This window comes from Heptranchias perlo, chromosome 1, assembly GCF_035084215.1.
Source record: "Heptranchias perlo isolate sHepPer1 chromosome 1, sHepPer1.hap1, whole genome shotgun sequence".
NCBI lineage: Eukaryota > Metazoa > Chordata > Chondrichthyes > Hexanchiformes > Hexanchidae > Heptranchias > Heptranchias perlo.
This window is the reverse complement of record NC_090325.1, coordinates 36,219,577-36,240,210: the sequence shown is the minus strand read 5'-3', so window position 1 is coordinate 36,240,210 and position 20,634 is coordinate 36,219,577. Positions and strand designations below refer to the sequence as shown.

Here is a 20,634-nt window from a genome sequence, read left to right as displayed (position 1 = left end):
GAGTCCAGCACGTGAGTGCAAAAGACAAGGCTGAAGCGTTTGCAACCATCTTCACCCAGAAGTGCCGAGTGGATAATCCATCTCGGCCTCCTCCCGATATCCCCACCATCACAGAAGCCAGTCTTCAGCCAATTCGATTCACTCCACGTGATATCAAGAAACGGCTGAGTGCACTGGATACAGCAAAGGCTATGGGCCCCTACAACATCCCAGCTGTAGTGCTAAAGACTTGTGCTCCAGAACTAGCTGCGCCTCTAGCCAAGCTGTTCCAGTACATCTACAATACTGGCATCTACCCGATAATGTGGAAAATTGCCCAGGTATGTCCTGTCCACAAAAAGCAGGACAAATCCAATCAGGCCAATTACTGCCCCATCAGTCTACTCTCAATCATCAGCAAAGTGATGGAAGGTGTCATCGACATTGCTATCAAGCGGCACTTACTCACCAATAACCTGCTCACCGATGCTCAGTTTGGGTTCCGCCAGGATCGCTCTGCTCCAGACCTCATTACAGCCTTGGTCCAAACATGGACAAAAGAGCTGAATTCCAGAAGTGAGGTGAGAGTGACTGCCCTTGACATCAAGGCAGCATTTGACCAAGTGTGGCACCAAGGAGCCCTAGTAAAATTGAAGTCAATGGGAATCAGGAGTCATACCTAGCACAAAGGAAGATGGTAGTGGTTGTTGGAGGCCAATCATCTCAGCCCCAGGACATTGCTGCAGGAGTTCCTCAAGGCAGTGTCCTAGGCCCAACCATCTTCAGCTGCTTCATCAATGACCTTCCCTCCATCATAAGGTCAGAAATGGGGATGTTCGTTGATGATTGCAGTGTTCAGTTCCATTCGCAACTCCTCAGATAATGAAGCAGTTCGAGCCCGCACGCAGCAAGACCTGGACAACATCCAGGCTTGGGCTCATAAGTGGCAAGTAACATTCGCGCCAGACATGACCATCTCCAACAAGAGAGAGTCTAACCACCTCCCCTTGACATTCAACGGCATTACCATCGCCGAATCCCCCACCATCAACATCCTGGGGGTCACCATTGACCAGAAACTTAACTGGACCAGCCATATAAATACTGTGGCTACAAGAGCAGGTCAGAGGCTGGGTATTCTGTGGCGAGTGACTCACCTCCTGACTCCCCAAAGCCTTTCCACCATCTACAAGGCACAAGTCAGGAGTGTGATGGAATACTCTCCACTTGCCTGGATGAGTGCAGCTCCAACAACACTCAAGAAGCTCAACACCATCCAGGACAAAGCAGCCCTTTTGATTGGCACCCCATCCGCCACCCTAAACATTCACTCCCTTCACCACCGGCGCACAGTGGCTGCAGTGTGCACCATCCACAGGATGCACTGCAGCAACTCGCCAAGGCTTCTTCGACAGCACCTCCCAAACCCGCGACCTCTACCACCTAGAAGGACAAGAGCAGCAGGTACATGGAAACAACACCACCTGCACATTCCCCTCCAAGTCACATACCATCCCGACTTGGAAATATATCCATGATGTGAAGATGCCGGTGATGGACTGGGGTTGACAAATGTAAGGAATCTTACAACACCAGGTTATAGTCCAACTGTTTTATTTAAAAATCACAAGCCTCCGAAAGCTTGTGATTTTTAAATAAAACAGTTGGACTATAACCTGGTGTTGTAAGATTCCTTACATTTGGAAATATATCACCATTCCTTCATCGTCGCTGGGTCAAAATCCTGGAACTCCCTTCCTAACAGCACTGTGGGAGAACCTTCACCCCACGGACTGCAGCGGTTCAAGAAGGGGGCTCACCACCACCTTCTCAAGGGCAATTACGGATGGGTAATGAATGCCGGCCTTGCCAGCGACGCCTACATCCTATGAACAAATTTTTTTAAAAAGGGAGGTGAGGAGGTTGGGATTGATCTCCTTAGAGCAGAGAAAGTTAAAGGGAGATTCAATAGAGTTGTTCAAAATTACGAAGGGTTTTGATAGAGTAAATAAGGAGGAACTGTTTCCTCTGGCAGGAGGGTCGATAACCGGAGGACACAGATTTACAGTAATTAGCAAAAGAACCAGAGGGAAGATGAGGAGAATTTTTAACAGCGAGTTGTTATGATTTGGAATGCACTGCCCGAAAGAGTGGTGGAAACAGATTCAATAATAACTTTCAAAAGGGAATTGGATATATACTTGAAAAGGAAAAATTTGCAGTGCTATGGGGAAAGAGCAGGGGAGTGGGACTAATTGGATAGCTCTTTCAAAGAGCCGGCACAGGCATGATGGGCCGAATGGCCTCCTTCTGTGCTGTACGATTCTATGAATCTAACCACAGTTCATTACTGTGATTGTTGTAGTTTGAGAATTTGTTACAAAGTGAGATTCTGATCTGTGTTATACCATGGTAACTGATGTTCTTTCCTCCCCCCTCCCCGCTAAAGATGACGGGCCTGATCAGATTATCAGTAAAAATAAATTAATCCAGTATCCAATTGAGGGGAGAATTGTTTCCATCCAGAGCCAAATGGAAAAAAAAGAGAAAACATTTAGCCAGTAGGTTTTTCTGCTATAGTTCAGTGTGCTGGCTGAGTGCAGCAAAGCATGGAGGAATCTGGTCTTTGCCTTGGGCTGGTGAACTGTAATTATCCACTGCAACTATCCAGAAAATTGTTGGTTGCTCGTGGGTTTCGATGAATGAAAGGGTTAGTAAGTGGTAGATTATAAGTAATATCAGGAAGAAGTTTACTTTGCTGAATGTGACAAGATTTCAGAGGACTTTTAGTAAACAGACACCTACCCACAATAACATTTAGCTCATAGAACTGGGAATAAGGTGTTAATTATATTCAAGTTATTGTTTTAAATTCATTGTTACTTAAGGGAATTATTATCCAGAGCATTGGAATAATCATGTGTTCTATTTTTTTGTTTATGTGTGCATGTATATGTACTTCAAAAGTGACCGATAGTTCAAGGTGTTGGTGTACTGTATTCTGTATTAGGGACGGTGGTTCACAGTCTTTGTCTCCTCTCCCTCTTCCCCCCCTCCGCCCATAATTTTTCCACAAGGTGAGGCCTGGTCCCAGTGAGACTGGCCTAAGGTAGGCACTAAACAAAGGCGCAGGTGTTACAAGGAAAGTTTAAGGGGAAAATCAACTTGTGATACTCTTGTACACTAACTAGTTCACAAATGACATTGGCTAAGGCCTTAGAACAAGTCTCTAGCCACCATTTGAGTCTATAAGTAATGCAGAGATCTAAACAGGAAGTGAAAATAACTTAGCAAAATGGGGGGGGTGGGTTATTTGCATGATCGTGGTGCTCAGTGATGAGTTACTACAAACACATCATGGCATAATTCATATCCGTGATTCAATAAATGGTAAGTGCCTGATTTTACACCTGCCACTGAGCAATGCTCAGGTAATTGCACAGAGGGAGGGAGAAAAAGTCAGAGGACAAGTATCTTCTTGACCAATTTCTAGCTGGATCAAGAGCAGCATTGACAGCCAGCATGGACAGAATGAACCAAATTGCCTCTTTCTGTGCTTTGGACTTTTATGTTTCTATGGCCTGGTTGCCTAACCCATGCTTTGAAGCAGGCAGTTATGCTTGGACAGAGAGGATCCAAAATGAGGAGTAAAAAATAATTATAATAAATTGAGTGGTGGGAATGCATTGAAGTATGGCTCTATATGGAATATTGGTATGTGAATCCCAAAACAAAATTAAAGGCTGAATTGAACTTTCAGTTTTTACTTATTATCAAATGCTAAATATAATGGCATCACAGGCGATCCTGAATCCATTCTGTAAATGTTTAAAACTATACATACAGCACTTCTGGGCTTTGTTCCTTAAATTAATGTCAAACTGCTTTTTTTGAAGCATTGCCCTTTTTTCAATACACTATTTTTCTGAGGTGCACTGTTCCCCTCCCCCCAAACAAAAATAGTTGGTGCAGTTATAGTCAATAACTTAGAGAACACTTACCATTAAGATATTTAGAAAAATCCATTCTCATAAAAATTCAAGTGCTGGGAATTGCCTCGGGGCTTCTCCTGCTCTGCTGATGCAACTTCAGCGGAGCTTCAGCAGAAACGCCGTCTACATGTGTAAACAGAGTTTCCGTCAAATAAAAACATAAAACCAAAGTTACGTTGGTGGAGTGAAAGAATTCCCAAGAAAGTTCTTGGCGAAGGTATTTTTTTTTGAGGGGAGAGAAGAGTAAATGCTGTGGTGACTAGGCCAGGTCAGAGGCTGGGTATGCAGTGGCTAGTGGCTTACCTCCTGACTCCCCAAAGCCTTTTCACCATCTACAAGGCACAAGTCAACAGTGATTATGCTCCTGTGAATCGCCTTGGGATGTTTTACTATGTTAACGGTACTATATAAATTCTAAGTTGCTGTTGTATCTCTTTGACCACATTTTCAGTTAACTCTCCTAACGTTCCCATCACGTGGCTCAGTGTCTTTTCTGTTTAATTGTTTATTATTTTTCATCTGCAGAGTGCTTTGGGACATATTCTGTGTTAAAGGCATTATAGAAATGCAATCTGTTGTTGAATGTGATGATGTTGGGTAAATGAGCTACTTTTGTTTACCATACACTATGCTGATGACCAGTCTGATTGGAGAAACTAAATTCAAAACAAGGATAACCTTGTAGAAATGAATAGATATTAAAAAAACTGTGACTGCTTGAAATGCACAGTATCTGAAAGAGAAAGATAGGTTAATGTTTAATGTATTGTTGCTTGTAGAATCATAGAATGGTTACAGCACAGAAAGTGGCCATTCAGCCCATCAAGCCCATACCAGCTCTTTGTAAGAGCCATCCAGTTAATCCCATTCCCCCACTCTTTCCCTGCAAATTTTTTTCCCTTCAAGTATTTATCCAATTCCTTTTTGAAAGCCACGATTGAATTTGCTTCCACCACCTTATCTGGCAGCACATTCCAGATCATAACTACTCACTGCATAAAAAAGTTTTTCCTCACGTCGCTTTTGGTTCTTTTGCCAATCACCTTAAACCTGTGTCATCTGGTTGTCGGCCCTTCCGCCAATGGGAACAGTTTCTCTTTATTTACTTTATCTAAACCCTTCATGATTTTGAACACTTCTATCAAATCTCCTTTTAACCTTCTCCGCTCTAAGGAGAATAACCCCAGCTTCTCCAGACTAGCCATGTAACTGAAGTTCCTCATCCCTGGAACCATTCTAGAAAATCTTTTCTCCACTCTCTCTAAGGCCTTCACATCCTTCCTAAAGTGCGGTGCCCAGAATTGGACACAATACTCCAGCTGTAGCCAAACCAGTGTTTTATAAAGTTTGTGTTAAATTTGTATAGCTTTAACAAAAAGTGCAGTGCTTTGCACCGGAAGAGTATCAAAATTTTATTTTGGTTAATTTCGCCATTTATTCATCTGTGAGCAATAATAATTGATTTGTCTTATATGAAAAGTAAAACATATAAACAAATTAAGCCATTTCTCATATCAGTGTCTGTTTTGTTTTTCCATAATTCAGCTTGGTCTCTGTGTTAGTTAGTGCAAGGCTTCAGTGGGTTTAAATTCACTGCTCCCGCACTGTTGGGCGAACAATGACACAGATCTGAACTCAGAAGTAAATGACTCGAGGAAAGCTAATAAAATTGCTTCCAGCGCGCAACAAGCTTTTTAGTAAAGCTGTTCGACATTTTGTGGTATTTGCAGCAAGCGGGGGCCTGGATCACGTGGTGCTGCTGCTGTCAAAAGCTTAGCTGGCATTACAAAAAAAATGGCAGTCGAGGATTTTTTTTTCCCTAAGATGAAAATCTGATGCCAGTTTTGAATTCCTTCAGGATTTTTGGTAAGTAGCAAGGGAATTGTGAAGCCCACAATTAAGCATATGGGCATTAAGATAATTGTCAGTTATGTTCATGGACATGATAGAAGACAGATGGAAGTGAATCAGTAGCCTCCGTAGAGGCACCCTGGGAGATGAATTGACGTTTTACCTGGCTGAACTGTTCTGCCATGTTGTTTGTCACTAAATGATGTACTGAGTGTGCAGTGTTGTGTTGTGCTCTGTGTGTGTGTATGGTGAAGTGTAATTGCACCCTCTAGAGAAAAAAGATGAGCATTACATGGTAGCTGCAGATCTCTATTTGATAATGTTTCCTCTGTTGTGAAATCTGTTCACAATAGGAAATTTTGATTAGACTGTATTAAAATGTGCCCTGATAAAACCATTCTTCTGTACGTTTCAAATCTACATTTGCTCATGTGTGTTTGGTTCAATTTTGTATGTATATAAAATGCTGTACTATATTTATATATCATATACATCTGTGAAATACATTACCACTTCATCCAAAAAAAGCAAGGCATGTAAGAGATCAAGAATATTTTGGATTGGGAAAATTCCATTCGGCCCGATGAGTCCATCCCATTTTTTTTGATGCATCAGTCCCACCTACCCTCCTTTCTTACAGGAATTTACTTCAAAGCAGAAAAAAAACTCTGTAAAAATTTACTGATTCTCAGCTGAGAAATAAATCAGTTTCAAAATGATAGCAGATGGAATGAGTTCACTGGAATTGTAATATTAAACATACATTTCAGCAGTCTTCAAGGTCAAGATAGAAATAAAAACATATTTATACGAAGCCACCTCTGAAAACTGTTATGAAACATTTAGCATAACAATGACAGTGGGGTGGATCTGTCTGTACCCGTAACTTTGAGAACTTTGTAAACCGGCTGCTCATCACCTTCATGTAAGTTCTCGTAACACAAATTTGGGCTTGAAAGCTAGAAATTACCACTGAAGTGGGCTTCTTTAAGATTATTCCTGGAGGAGATGCAAAACCCCCTTGAGGAAAAAATCATTTTGAACAGCATGGTCTTAGTTTAAACATAGCTTCATCCGTGAGTGAACTCTTTCTTGTATTAGTGCTTTTAATCTTAGTCTGTTTTTTAACTTCATTCTCTGACTTTACATTGTTTCTAACTTCTGAGCTCGGGATCAGCCAGTGTAAATGTCACACTGGTATCAGGAGCACCGGTGTCGCTGACATGTTCTGAGCCAATTGCCACACCTCTGGCCTGAAAGGCTGCTAACCACATAGATGAATGTAGAGGTAAAAACTTCTGCAGAGCAGAGAGGTAAGAGGAGGCTAATTAAATGCATGGGTGTCCCCTTTAAAATTGGGCCTTGAAAGAAAGAACTTGCATTTATATGGCACCTTGTCATGTCCTCAGCATGTCCCAAAGCCCTTTACAGCCAATGGATTACTTTTTGAACTATAGTCACTGTTGTTATACATTTAAATGTGGCAATCAGTTTGTACACAGCAAGGTCCCACAAACAGCAAATGAATGAGTGACTGAATAAATGAGTCTTGGTGGTTTTGGTTGAGGGAGGGATATTGGGCAGGACATTAAAAAAAATAGCATAGGACCAGTTAATACTGTTGTACACAATGCTCCTTATTTTAGGAGGAGAAGCAGACAGGTCCAAGGTTAATCAGAGGTTCCTGAAGACTAATAAGAAATATACTTCCTAAATGCAGACAAAATCCACCTTATGCTTCTCTTTGTACCTGTTAAAATTATAACAGCACAGAAAGCGTTGAGTTTAAGTAGCAACATCCTACACAATATAATTGTTTAATTATTTGTTATCATTACTTCAACCTTTTGTTTCTTATTCAGAGTAACAACACTACAGAACATTCATAGATATTTTCATAATTGCCAAAATAATCATTCTTTTTAAAGTATACTAATAAAATGGCACAATTTTATAATAGCAGACATTGATTTTCTGTGTTTTTTTAAATGCTTTTAACCTTCTCTAGTTTTACAACATAAGAAATAGGAGCAGGAGTAGGCCAATTGGCCCCTCGAGCCTGCTCCGCCATTCAATAAGATCATGGCTGATCTGATCCTAACCTCAAATTTAAATTCATGTCCAATTTCCTGCCCGCTCCCCGTAACCCCTAATTCCCTAATTTTCTCCCCACCTTTTCTATATGGTCCAGTATGTGCGCTGGGCATCTTCCAGTATCCTGCCCTAGCAGCCATTCTGCATATCTGAGCATGGATGGTGAAGCTATTCATTCGCAGGATGCATCATAGCCAATTCCCATCCTGTCTTCATTCGACATCTGCACGTGGACTCTTTCCAGCAAGAGCTCACTGAATAGTGATCAGAAGTAGGAATATTTTTCCCCCTCCTCCTTAGCCCAAGAACATTGAGGCCACCAGTAGTGCCTCTGCCATTACCTGGGCTAAGATCAGCAAACAGTGCAGACTGGGGATTGAACCAGTGGCCCTCCTGGTTTGCACTTCTAAGTAACGCTCCGGGTAAAACACTTAACTAACTAAGCCATTAGGGAAGGACGATAAGTTTTTGAATGATAGAATTGGAATACAATTCTCACTGTTAAGGGGGAAGAAAGTAATTTCAAAAATATTCTTAAAAGGACATTCTTTATCATGATCTTTAGGGATATTTTACAGAAAAGGTAATATGTGACTTAGTATTTGGATCTCAAATACAGAAACTAATGTCCGTGTGTTGAGCACTGGAAATTTCCACCCAGTTTGGATGAAAGTATGGCTGTGGTGACAACTGAAGCAGAATTAATCGAAGAGTGACATAATTATTAGCTGAGCTAAGGTTATCCAGATAAATGGTATTGCCATGACAGTCACAATGATTAGTATCATGGCTCAGCTCAGTTGGATATTTCATTATAACATTTTAAATAAAGTATACTTTAATATCAGGCTGACATAGACTTTATAACAACACTCACTTCTCTTGAATACAGTGCAGTAGTTAAAGGAGCTATAAAATCATCTTGCAAAAAAAGAACAAAAAGATGAACTGGAACAAGTTCTTTAAGCAAGAGTGGAGCGGAACTAGTATTCCAATATGTCAACCATAGTGTCTGTTATAATTTGTGGATATGCAACGTGGCATTGGCCATGAAATCTGCTATAAATCTGGGGGTACACAATAGCAGTGGCCATGGAGTTGTCTAGTAATTTGTGGATACTAAGTACCCAATAGCGCAGTATCACCTGACCTGGTCTTAATAATGCTTTTCAGTAACTTGAAAGATTACGTCACTTTTGAAATTCTTTAAAACATATAAATGTTATGGTTGCCTGTTTTTAGCAATGTGTTGGACTATCATTTTTATAGAACACTCCAGTATTGATTAAGTAGATTGAAGTAACGTCAAGAATGAAGGATTTAAAGGGTTCAAGTATAAATATTTTAAATCAGACCTTTTTAAAAAATTGGCAATGGAATGCAAGTATAAAATGGCTAATCAAACTACTTGTACCTTGATCAGGACTCAGTTGTACTGTATACAATGTGAGAGCTATAGTCTTCATTGTAATTTAACATGATGATAGCCTTCCTTGCAGTCAATACCAGTAAAAGTCTGTTATTTTCAATGGTCGTTGACATTTAGGTGGAAACTGTAGCCTTTCTATGTGCTTTATTTTTGAAATACTAAACCATATAGACCAGGAAAGGTCCAGGCTTGTTTGCTGGTCTTTGCTGATGTTAAATCATCTCAGCCAGGATGGCAGAAGAGGTGCTACAATGACCTCCATGCCCTTGGGCTAGAAAGAGGGAAAAACGAGTTAGCCACAGTCCCCTCTCCTAACCACTAACTTAATGGAAAGTGCATGAACATCAGGTAAAGACATGATTGGGTCCATCTGTTATGCGTTGTCACAGTTGAATGAACCTGCTGACTCTTGAGGAATGGTCATTTGCTAGGAGGCCAGGTGTCTATGGAACTATACCCCAGTGTCTTCAGTACAGGAGGGAAGTAAATTAGGAGAAAACATTTTTTAAATGCCAACAATTTCATTCCAGCAAGTTTCCAATCTATCTAAAGAAATCCTTCTATCCTCAAAGGTCTAATTTTAGTATTGGGCACCTGCGTGGTCAAGACATTTGAACAGCCGCAGTATTGAAGCTTGTACTATTTTTTTTAAGTGATTGAGGTGAGATGCTGTTTAGTCATTTGATTTTCAGTGGCAATGACTACTGAGTGATCTGTGTTTTTGTGTTTTTAATTCTAGGTGGGAGCTCATCGTGAAGAAGGTGTTGGTCTCCGAGGCAGCCATCCAATCGTGCCAAACCAAGTGCCAGTTCCACAGCTTCCAGTGCAGTCAGCTACATCTCCTGACATAAACCAGTCCCAGGACCCATACAGGGGTAAATATTGGCAGCTTCGAGCATTACCTAATTACAGTGTAAATAAAGAGTACCATTACAGATCCACAAATCATAGTGTGTTGAAAAGAACTGCTCAGAGTTGAAATATTAGGGTTCAGTATCAATAAGTCTCTGTTAATAAGAGGATAAAAGTGCTGGCTACACATTATATTACAAACTATAATTAAATAGCAGTGAGGTTATTTTTGGGGCTGTAGTCTGTTGACATTTATGATTTCCACAGTTGATGCAGTTCAGACACTTATTTTCCATAAAGCACTAATTCACGATGTGTATGACCCATGGCCAAGATGGTGGTTACGTGAAAAAGTAGAGAAACCTTTATATAAGGTATTGGTGAGACCGCACCTGGAATACTGCATACAGTTTTGGTCTCCATACTTAAGAAAAGACATACTTGCTCTCGAGGCAGTACAAAGAAGGTTCACTCGGTTAATCCCGGGGATGAGGGGGCGGACATATGAGGAGAGGTTGAGTAGATTGGGACTCTACTCATTGGAGTTCAGAAGAATGAGAGGCGATCTTATTGAAACATATAAGATTGTGAAGGGTCTTGATCGGGTGGATGCAGTAAGGATGTTCCCAAAGATGGGTGAAACTAGAACTAGGGGGCATAATCTTAGAATAAGGGGCTGCTCTTTCAAAACTGAGATGAGGAGAAACTTCTTCACTCAGAGGGTGGTAGGTCTGTGGAATTTGCTGCCCCAGGAAGCTGTGGAAGCTACATCATTAGATAAATTTAAAACAGAAATAGACAGTTTCCTAGAAGTAAAGGGAATTAGGGGTTATGGGGAGCGGGCAGGAAATTGGACATGAAGCTGAGTTCGGATCGGTCAATGCCCTGTGGGTGGCGGAGAGGGCCCAGGGGCTATGTGGCCGGGTCCTGCTCCGACTTCTTGTGTTCTTTAGATTTGTGGTTGGGATCAGATCAGCCATGATCTTATTGAATGGCGGAGCAGGCTCGAGGGGCCGATTGGCCTACTCCTGCTCCAATTTCTTATGTTCTTATGTTCTTAGAAGGTATTTTAAATATTGCTCATATAGTAACACTGATCGAATCAGATGTTGTAATCATTTGACACTAATTACCAATGGTTTTGTAAACTTTATACTTTCCAAACGAACATACGATTGAAGAGCAGGAGTAGGCCATTTGGCCCCTCGAGCCTGCTCTGCCATTTGATAAGATCATGGCTGATCTGATTGCGACCTCAAACCTACCTTCCCGTCTACCTACTATAACCTTTGACTCCCTTGTTAATCAGGAATCTACCTAACTCAGCCTTAAAAATATTCAATGACCTGCCTCCTCTGGGGAAGGGAGTTCCACAGACTCACGACCCTCTGAGAGAAAAAATTTCTCCTCATCTCCGTCTTAAATGGGAGACCCCTTATTTTTAAACTGTGGCCCCCTAGTTCTAGTCTCTCCCACAAAGGGAAACATCCTCTCAGCATCTACCCCTTCCAGTCCCCTCGGGATCTCATATGTTTCAATAAGAATTTCTCATTCTTCTAAACTCCAATGTATACAGACCCAACTTGTCCAACCTTTCCTCATAAGGTAACCCCCTCATCCCAAGAATCAGTCGAGTGAACCTTCTCTGAACCGCCTCCAAAGCAATTATGTCCTTTCTTAAATAAGGAGACCAAAGCTGCACACAGTATTCCAGATGTGGTCTCACCAATGCCCTGTACAACTGGAGCAAAACATCTCTACTTTTATATTCCATTCCCCTTGCAATAAATAACAACATTCCATTTGTCTTCCTAATCACTTGCTGTACCTGCATACTAACTTTTTGTGATTCATGTACTAGGACACCCAGATCCCTCTGTACCTCAGAGTTCTGCAATCTCTCTCCATTTAAATAATATACTACTTTTCTATTCCTCCTGCCAAAGTGGACAAGTTCACATTTTCCCACATTATACTCCATCTGCCAAATTTTTGCCCACTCACTTAACCTATCTATATCCCTTTGCAGACTCCTTCTGTCCTCTTCACAACTTACTTTCCTACCTACCTTTGTGTCATCAGCAAATTTAGCAACCATACATTCGGTCCCTTCATCCAAGTCATTGATATAGATTGTAAATAGTTGAGGCCCCAGCACTGATCCCTGTGGCACTCCACTCGTTACATCTTGCCAATCTGAAAATGACCCATTTATGCCTACTCTCTGCTTCCTGTTAGCTAACCAATCCTTTATCCATGATAATATGTCACCCCCTACACCATGAGCTCTTATTTTGTGTAGTAGTTTTTGATGTGGCACAACCCATTTCAACCCGTCATATTAAAGAGGAAGGACTTTCTATTTAAAGCATTTGTCCAATGCCTTTGTGGAAAAATGCTCATATGAAATATATCTACTGCCTTCAAAAAGAAAACTTCAGCTTTTCTGCCACCCATGGAGACCCACTATTTTTGGTCTCCTTCCTCCAGAGACACTCCGAAGACGTTAGTGATGGGGAGGAGCCACATGCATTCCCAGAGCAGCTCCATTCATATTAATAGAGGTTGCAGCTTTGGGCTGGCCTGGGAGCTATTTCTGAGCCAGTATCCATGTCGAAACATATTACTGATTAGGATACTCTTTATACTTTGAGTAGAATATAGATTTTCCTGCCATGCTACACATAATTTTGTTCAGAAAAGTCTTTGCAACAATTGCATACTAGAAAGCTCACTACCATTTTGACCCGACTTAAGTCTGTGCTGATTTCTTTTCACTGCACAAAACATTATTGCAGATTACAACAATAACTTGCATTTATATAGCGCATTTAACATAATAAAACGTCCCAAGGCTTTACAGGAGCGTTATCAAACCAAATTTGACACCCAGCCACCATAAGGAGATATTAGGACAAGTGACCAAAACCTTGGTCGAAGAGGTACATTTTAAGGAGCATCTTAAAGGAGGAATGAGAGGTTTAGGGAAGGAATTTCAGAGCTTCAGACCTAGACAGCTGAAAGCACGGCTGCCAATAGTGGAGCGATTAAAATTGGGGATGAGCAAGAAGCCAGAATTGGAGGAGCGCAGAGATCTCGGGGGGGTTGTAGGGCTGGAGGAGGTTACAGAGATAGGGAGGGGCAAGGCCATGGAGGGATTTGAAAATAAGTCTGAGAATTTTAAAATCAATATGTGGCGGACTGGGAGCAAATGTAGGTCAGTGAACACAGGGGTGATGGGTGAACAGGACTAGGTGCGAGTTAGGATACGGGCAGCAGAGTTTTGGATAAGCTCAAATTTATGGGGAGTGGAAGATGGGAGGCCGGCCAGGAGAGCATTGGAATAGTCAAGTTTAGAGAACTGTAGACTGTAGGGGAGATTGAGCTGAACGTGATGATATAACATGCCATACTTGGTATGAAATTGAGTTTGGAAAGTTGTCAAATTAAGTGGAAAAATTAAGAAGTTTAGATTAAAATTTTATTCGATAATTGTTTCTACATTGTGGAACAATTGCTGGACCCTCCCTTAGAGAATGCAGCCAGCTTGCCATGAAACATAACTTCAAGCTGTAATTAGGGGCTTGGGAACAGGAAGAAAAAAAATCCAGAAAATTTGCCATTTTGCACTGTCAATTTCATGTTTGCGTTTCACTCCAATAGGGCACAGTACAGCTGTTTTTACAATACAAAACCAAAGTATGAGAAACAAGAGGTTTCTTAAAACTCAAAGTGATAAGGAATTTAGCTCATTTTAGCCCTTAGCTGTTACATTTTTCAGATACTCAATTGTGCAAAGGTTAAGGATACATTTTTAAAACTTTTTTCTGAATTGCTATGCTCTTGTACATTAAAAAATGACTTTCAGCAAGATGTGAGGGAATTGGTGATAAGCTGACTAAAAGGCTAAGATGAAAAGTCACATCCTTCAGTCAGCCATCCAATCCTCAGTTCCTTCCTACAACACACCTTCAGGAGCGTTAATCCGAATTGATCATTTCTAAGCTGGTAGAAGTAGGGAACCTTGGATGACTCGGGAGATTGAGGCACTAGTCAAAAATAAGAAGGAGGCATATGACATGCATAGGCAGCTGGGATCAAGTGGATCCCTTGAAGAGTATAGAGATTGCCGGAGTAGAGTTAAGAGAGAAATCAGGAGGGCAAAAAGGGGATATGAGATTGCTTTGGCAGATCAGGCAAAGGTGAATCCAAAGAGCTTCTACAAATACATAAAGGGCAAAAGGGTAACTAGGGAGAGAGTAGGGCCTCTTAAGGATCAACAAGGTCATCTAAGTGCGGAACCACAAGAGATGGGTGAGATCCTGAATGAATATTTCACATCGGTATTTACGGTTGAGAAAGGCATGGATGTTAGGGAACTTGGGGAAATAAATAGTGATGTCTTGAGGAGTGTACATATTACAGAGAGGGAGGTGCTGGAAGTCTTAACGCGCATCAAGGTAGATAAATCTCCGGGACCTGATGAAATGTATCCCAGGACGTTATGGGAGGTTAGGGAGGAAATTGCGGGTCCCCTAGCAGAGATATTTGAATCATCCACCGCTACAGGTGAGGTGCCTGAAGATTGGAGGGTAGCAAATGTTGTGCCCTTGTTTAAGAAGGGCGGCAGGGAAAAGCCTGGGAACTACAGACCAGTGAGCCTGACATCTGTAGTGGGTAAGTTGTTAGAGGGTATTCTGAGGGACAGGATCTACAGGCATTTGGAGAGGCAGGGACTAATTAGGAACAGTCAGCATGGTTTTGTGAGAGGAAAATCATGTCTCACGAATTTGATTGAGTTTTTTGAAGGGGTAACCAAGAAGATAGATGAGGGCTGTGCAGTAGACGTGGTCTACATGGACTTCAGCAAAGCATTTGACAAGGTACCGCATGGTAGGTTGTTACATAAGGTTAAATCTCATGGGATCCAAGGTGAGGTAGCCAATTGGATACAAAATTGGCTTGACGACAGAAGACAGAGGGTGGTTGTCGAGGGTTGTTTTTCAAACTGGATGCCTGTGTCCAGCGGTGTGCCTCAGGGATCGGTGCTGGGTCCGCTGTTATTTGTTATTTATATTAATGATTTGGATGAGAATTTAGGAGGCATGGTTAGTAAGTTTGCAGATGACACCAAGATTGGTGGCATTGTGGACAGTGAAGAAGGTTATCTAGGATTGCAACGGGATCTTGATAAATTGGGCCAGTGGGCCGATGAATGGCAGATGGAGTTTAATTTAGATAAATGTGAGGTGATGCATTTTGGTAGATCGAATCGGGCCAGGACCTACTCCGTTAATGGTAGGGCGTTGGGGAGAGTTATAGAACAAAGAGATCTAGGAGTACAGATTCATAGCTCCTTGAAAGTGGAGTCACAGGTGGATAGGGTGGTGAAGAAGGCATTCAGCATGCTTGGTTTCATTGGTCAGAACATTGAATGCAGGAGTTGGGATGTCTTGTTGAAGTTGTACAGGGCATTGGTGAGGCCACACTTGGAGTACTGTGTACAGTTCTGGTCACCCTATTATAGAAAGGATATTATTAAACTAGAAAGAGTGCAGAAAAGATTTACTAGGATGCTACCGGGACTTGATGGTTTGACTTACAGGGAGAGGTTAGACAGACTGGGACTTTATTCCCTGGAGAGTAGGAGGTTAAGGGGTGATCTTATAGAAGTCTATAAAATAATGAGGGGCATAGATAAGGTCGATAGTCAAAATCTTTTCCCAAAGGTAGGGGAGTCTATAACGAGGGGGCACAGATTTAAGGTGAGAGGGGAGAGATACAAAAGGATCCAGAGGGGCAATTTTTTCACTCAAAGGGTGGTGAGTGTCTGGAACGAGCTGCCAGAGGCAGTAGTAGAGGCGGGTACAATTTTGTCTTTTAAAAAGCATTTGGACAGTTACATGGGGAAGATGGGTATCGAGGGATATGGGCCAAGTGCAGGCAATTGGGACTAGCTTAGTGGTATAAACTGGGCGACATGGACATGTTGGGCCGAAGGGCCTGTTTCCATGTTGTAACTTCTATGATTCTATAAGCCTCCTCAAATGAAAAACTGCACCTGTTTTAGAGTTGGCTTCACTTCTGGCTACCAACTGAGAAGTCTGAAACATGCAAACAACCTGTCGCCCAAGAAAACCCTCTATTGCATACTGGCTAGTAGCCAGTCAGGAACACTACTGGACCATTCAGCCCCTCGAGCCTGCTCTGCCATTCAATTTGATCATGGCTGATCTGTGCCTCAATTCCATTTACCCATCTTTGATACATATCCCTTGATACCCTTACCTTTAAAAATCTATCTCTCTCAGTCTTGAAAGCTCCAATTGACAGCATCCACTGCCTTTTGAGGGAGAGAGTTCCAGATTCCTACTACCCTTTGTGTGATAAAATGCTACCTGATTTCACTACTGAATGACCTAGCTCTAATTTTAATATTATGTCCCCTTGTTCTTGATTTCCCCCACCAGAGGAAATAGTTTCTCTGTATCTACTCTATCAAATCCTTTTAACATTTTAAACACCTCGATCAGAACACCCCTCAAGGGAATACAAGTCAGGTTTGTTCAAGCTGTCCTCATAATTGAACACTTTAAGTCCTGATATCATTCTGGTGAATCTGCGCTGCACTCCCTCCAAGACCAATATATCCTTCTTGAGGATGCAGGAATGTGCACATGTATGTTTGACTAGTGGATAGACATAACTCTGTGATGCTCTATCATTTTCAACTTTGATTTGAATATGTTTAAGTGCATATGTTTCAAACTACCAAAGCATTGCAGATTCAAATAAGCAGAATGGATTTTTTGTGATTATGATAATATTTTAAAGGATCATCTAAACAAAAAGGTGCTATAGTGATGATGTTGAAAGAAATTGTTGCCTGCAATTAATGCTGATCACTTCCACTGCTCCCCTTCCAGCTCTCTCCAGCGGCCTGCAAGGACAGAGCGTGTCATCAGTCAGTTCAGAGATAAAGTCAGAAGATGAACCAGAAGAGAATCTACAGGACTCAAAATCTTCAGATGACAAGAAGGGGGACGAGGACAAGAAGGATATCAAGATATTAAATAGGTCAAGATCTGGATAACTTTAAATGAGTGGTTGCTTCATTCAATTCCTGACCAGAATTTGATGAAATGAACATTAAGTGTTGAGTGTAGGGTTTGTATTATAAAATTCTGTGGGTCAGCTTTGTCGTACATGGCCTCCTTTATTTGATTATTGGCTGCAAGTACAATATGGAAGGGTTGTCCTTTCCTATAAATTGGTACTTAGCAACAGAGTGTTTAGTTGATTTGAATTAATTAGTCCCATTAGATAACCTGAGATCATAGAATGGTCACAGCACAGAAGGAGACCATTCGGCCCATCGAGCCCACTCTTTCCCCGTAGCCTTGTGATTTTTTTCCCTTCAAGTATTTATCCGATTCCTTTTTGAAAGCCACGATTGAATCTGCTTCCATCACCCTTTCAGGCAGCGCATTCTAGATCCTTACTACTCGCTGTGTAAAAAAATATTTTCCCCATGTTGCCTTTGGTTCTTTTGCCAATCACTGTAATCTATGTCCTCTGGTTCTTGTCTCTTCCGCCAATGGGAACAGTTTATCTTTATTTACTTGATCTAAACCCTTCATGATTTTGAACACTTCTATCAAAGCTACTCTCAACCTTCTCTGCTCTAAGGAGAACAAACCAGCTTCTCCAGTCTATCCACATAACTGAAGTCCCTCATCTCTGGAACCATTCTAGTAAATCTTTTCTACATCCTTCCTAAAGTGCGGTGCCCACAATTGGACACAATACTACAGTTGTGGCCAAACCAGTGTTTTATAAAAGTTCAACATAACTTCCTTGCTTTTGTATTCTATGCCTCTGTTTATAAAGCCCAGCATCCTGTATGCTTTTTTAACCACTTTCTCAATCTGTCCTGCCGAAATGTATCACTTCGCACTTCTCTGCGTTAAATTTCATCTGCCATGTATCCACCCATTCTACCAGCCTGTCTATGTCCTCTTGAAGTCTATTACTATCCTCCTTACTGTTTACTACACTTACAAGTTTTGTGTCATCTGCAAATTTTGAAATTGTGCCCTGTACACCCAAGTCCATGTCATTAATACATATCAGATCTATGTAGTATAGAACAAGGAATACAAAGTTCAGCTGTGTTGAGTTTTCTTAAGTTATTTTGAAATAGTTTATAGTAAATCAGATTGAAAATATGCATAATTTTGTTTGGCTGTTTGATATAGATTTACATTTAAACCTGAAGCAATTTGACAATATTGATTTTTACTTTAGGATATGTGAAGTAAGGAAGATGTTAGATTGTAGTGCTGATAATGTATATGCTGAGTGTTCCTATGTTTATCTTTATTTCATATTCTACTTATTTATACAAAATGTTCTTTATTTTGTTTCCTCAGCCATAATAACGATGATGAAGATCTTTCTCCTGAGCAGAAGGCTGAGCGAGAGCGAGAAAGAAGAATGGCTAACAATGCTCGCGAGCGTCTGCGTGTGCGCGACATTAATGAAGCGTTTAAGGAACTTGGCCGTATGGTGCAGCTTCACTTGAAGAGTGACAAGCCACAGACAAAGCTCTTGATTCTTCACCAGGCTGTTGCTGTTATTTTGAGCCTGGAACAGCAAGTCCGAGGTCAGCAGAGATATGGAACTGTTCAGCTGAATCTTGTTGCCCATCTACTCTCCTCATTCTCCCCCTTCACTTTCTCCTTCCCAAACACATTAAATATAGATATCCCAACAAAAACAGTCAACTTAAAAGTTCAATAAAGAATTGAATCAATATTTGATTAGGAATGGTGGCATCAGAGGTTATAGTAATAGGTACAGACTGAGATGATTGAATACTCCACTGACACAAAGTCCTCTGCTGTTGCGACTGAAGGGAAATGTCTACAGTGAAAGAAAGAAAGAACTTGCATTTATAAAGCACCTTTCACATTCTCAAGACGTCCCCAAGCACTTCACAACCAATTAAGTACTTTTAAAATGTAATCACTATTGTAATGTAGGCAAATGCGGCAGCCAATATGCACACAGCAAGGTCCTACGAACAGGAATGAGATAACTGACCTGATAATCTGTTTTAATTATGCTGGTTGAGGGATAAATGTTGGCCAGGATACCAGGATAACTCCCCTGCTCTTATTTGAATAGTGTCATGGTATTTTTTTCTTCCACCTGAGAGAGCAGACATCATTAAATATTCTTATCAGAACATCTCATTCCAAAGACTGCACTTTTGACTGTCCGCGGTACTGCACTGAAGTGTCAGCCTAAATTACATGCTCAAATCTCTGGAATACGACTTGAACCCACGACCTTCTGACTCAGAGGCAAAAGTGCTACCACTGAGCCCAGGCTGACATCTATTAGTGGACCTTTGCGTCAACAGATCAAATGGATTAGATAGGGTCCACAATAGGTTGATTGTACATGGCCTGTCGAGGGAGTAGGCACAATGGATCAGTGGCATTTTCTCATTTCACATTCATGTTCTTAACACGTACATTTACCAAATATCCTCCAATTCTTCAAGTGTCCCATCTGCAGTAGCAGTGTAGTAGAATAACCATTGAAACCACTCAAAGTTATTCTTATCCTTTCTGATAGTTTAGTTATGATTTAATTTCCTTTAAGAATTTTCTAGTTTTTTATTAATTGTTTTCTCTTTTACTGGGACCTGCATTATTTTCCAACTGCATCCAGTGAAGGCAAAAAAAGATACAACCCTACATAAATGTTGTACATTGGAGGGTAACCAGGGTTTTTCCATTTTAAACAAAATACACTTTCAAAGAAGAAAAATTACATCAAAACTATTTTATTTCCCTTTAGTCTTTGTCCCAAAGTTCACTGCATTTTAATATGCAGAGATAATAATCAAACCTGTAGTATGCATTTCACTTTGCAATTGCATTCCTGAATAATGCATTTAAAGTTATGATGTAAATTGTATTTGTTTTTCATTTGGCTTTATGTAGTCAGATGTTCTGATAAGAATATTCAATGTGTTCCCCACTTCCCGCTAACTGCCATTATAGAAAACATGGTTATTTTACAAATCTGCCTCACTTGTAAAACTGGAGTACCCATGTAAATAATGCTCCCTCTAGTGGCACTGAACAGATAGTTTGCTCCACAGATCTGAAGGGCAAGGCCACCGATTTACAGATTTCACAGAAAAATGGACAAACTTGCGGAATATGATTTCCAAAAAAACCAATGAAAATCTTATAAGCCACCTAATTTTAAGTGGAATTTGACTTATTTGGGCACTGTAAATCAATGGGTCTAATTATAAATGGGTGGAATCACAGAATGCAATCTCCAAAACGCCATTAAAAATCCCACTGTCCCATGTAATGAAAATAGAAGTTGACTTATTCAGCGACCGTAAATCAG

General features: G+C 41.0%; 1 protein-coding gene across 13 annotated transcripts in view; it reads left to right on the top strand.

Moving 5' to 3' along the window:
- The window catches only part of LOC137321323 (transcription factor 4-like), a 534,628-nt gene that overhangs the window by 500,188 nt on the left and 13,806 nt on the right, over window positions 1-20,634 (top strand). For all 13 annotated transcript variants that reach the window (XM_067983744.1, XM_067983725.1, XM_067983754.1 and 10 more), the window contains 3 exons: window positions 10,085-10,220; window positions 17,124-17,274; window positions 18,630-18,862. In XM_067983744.1, coding sequence (XP_067839845.1) covers window positions 10,085-10,220; window positions 17,124-17,274; window positions 18,630-18,862 — 520 coding nt within the window. The remainder of the gene's footprint in view (window positions 1-10,084; window positions 10,221-17,123; window positions 17,275-18,629; window positions 18,863-20,634) is intronic.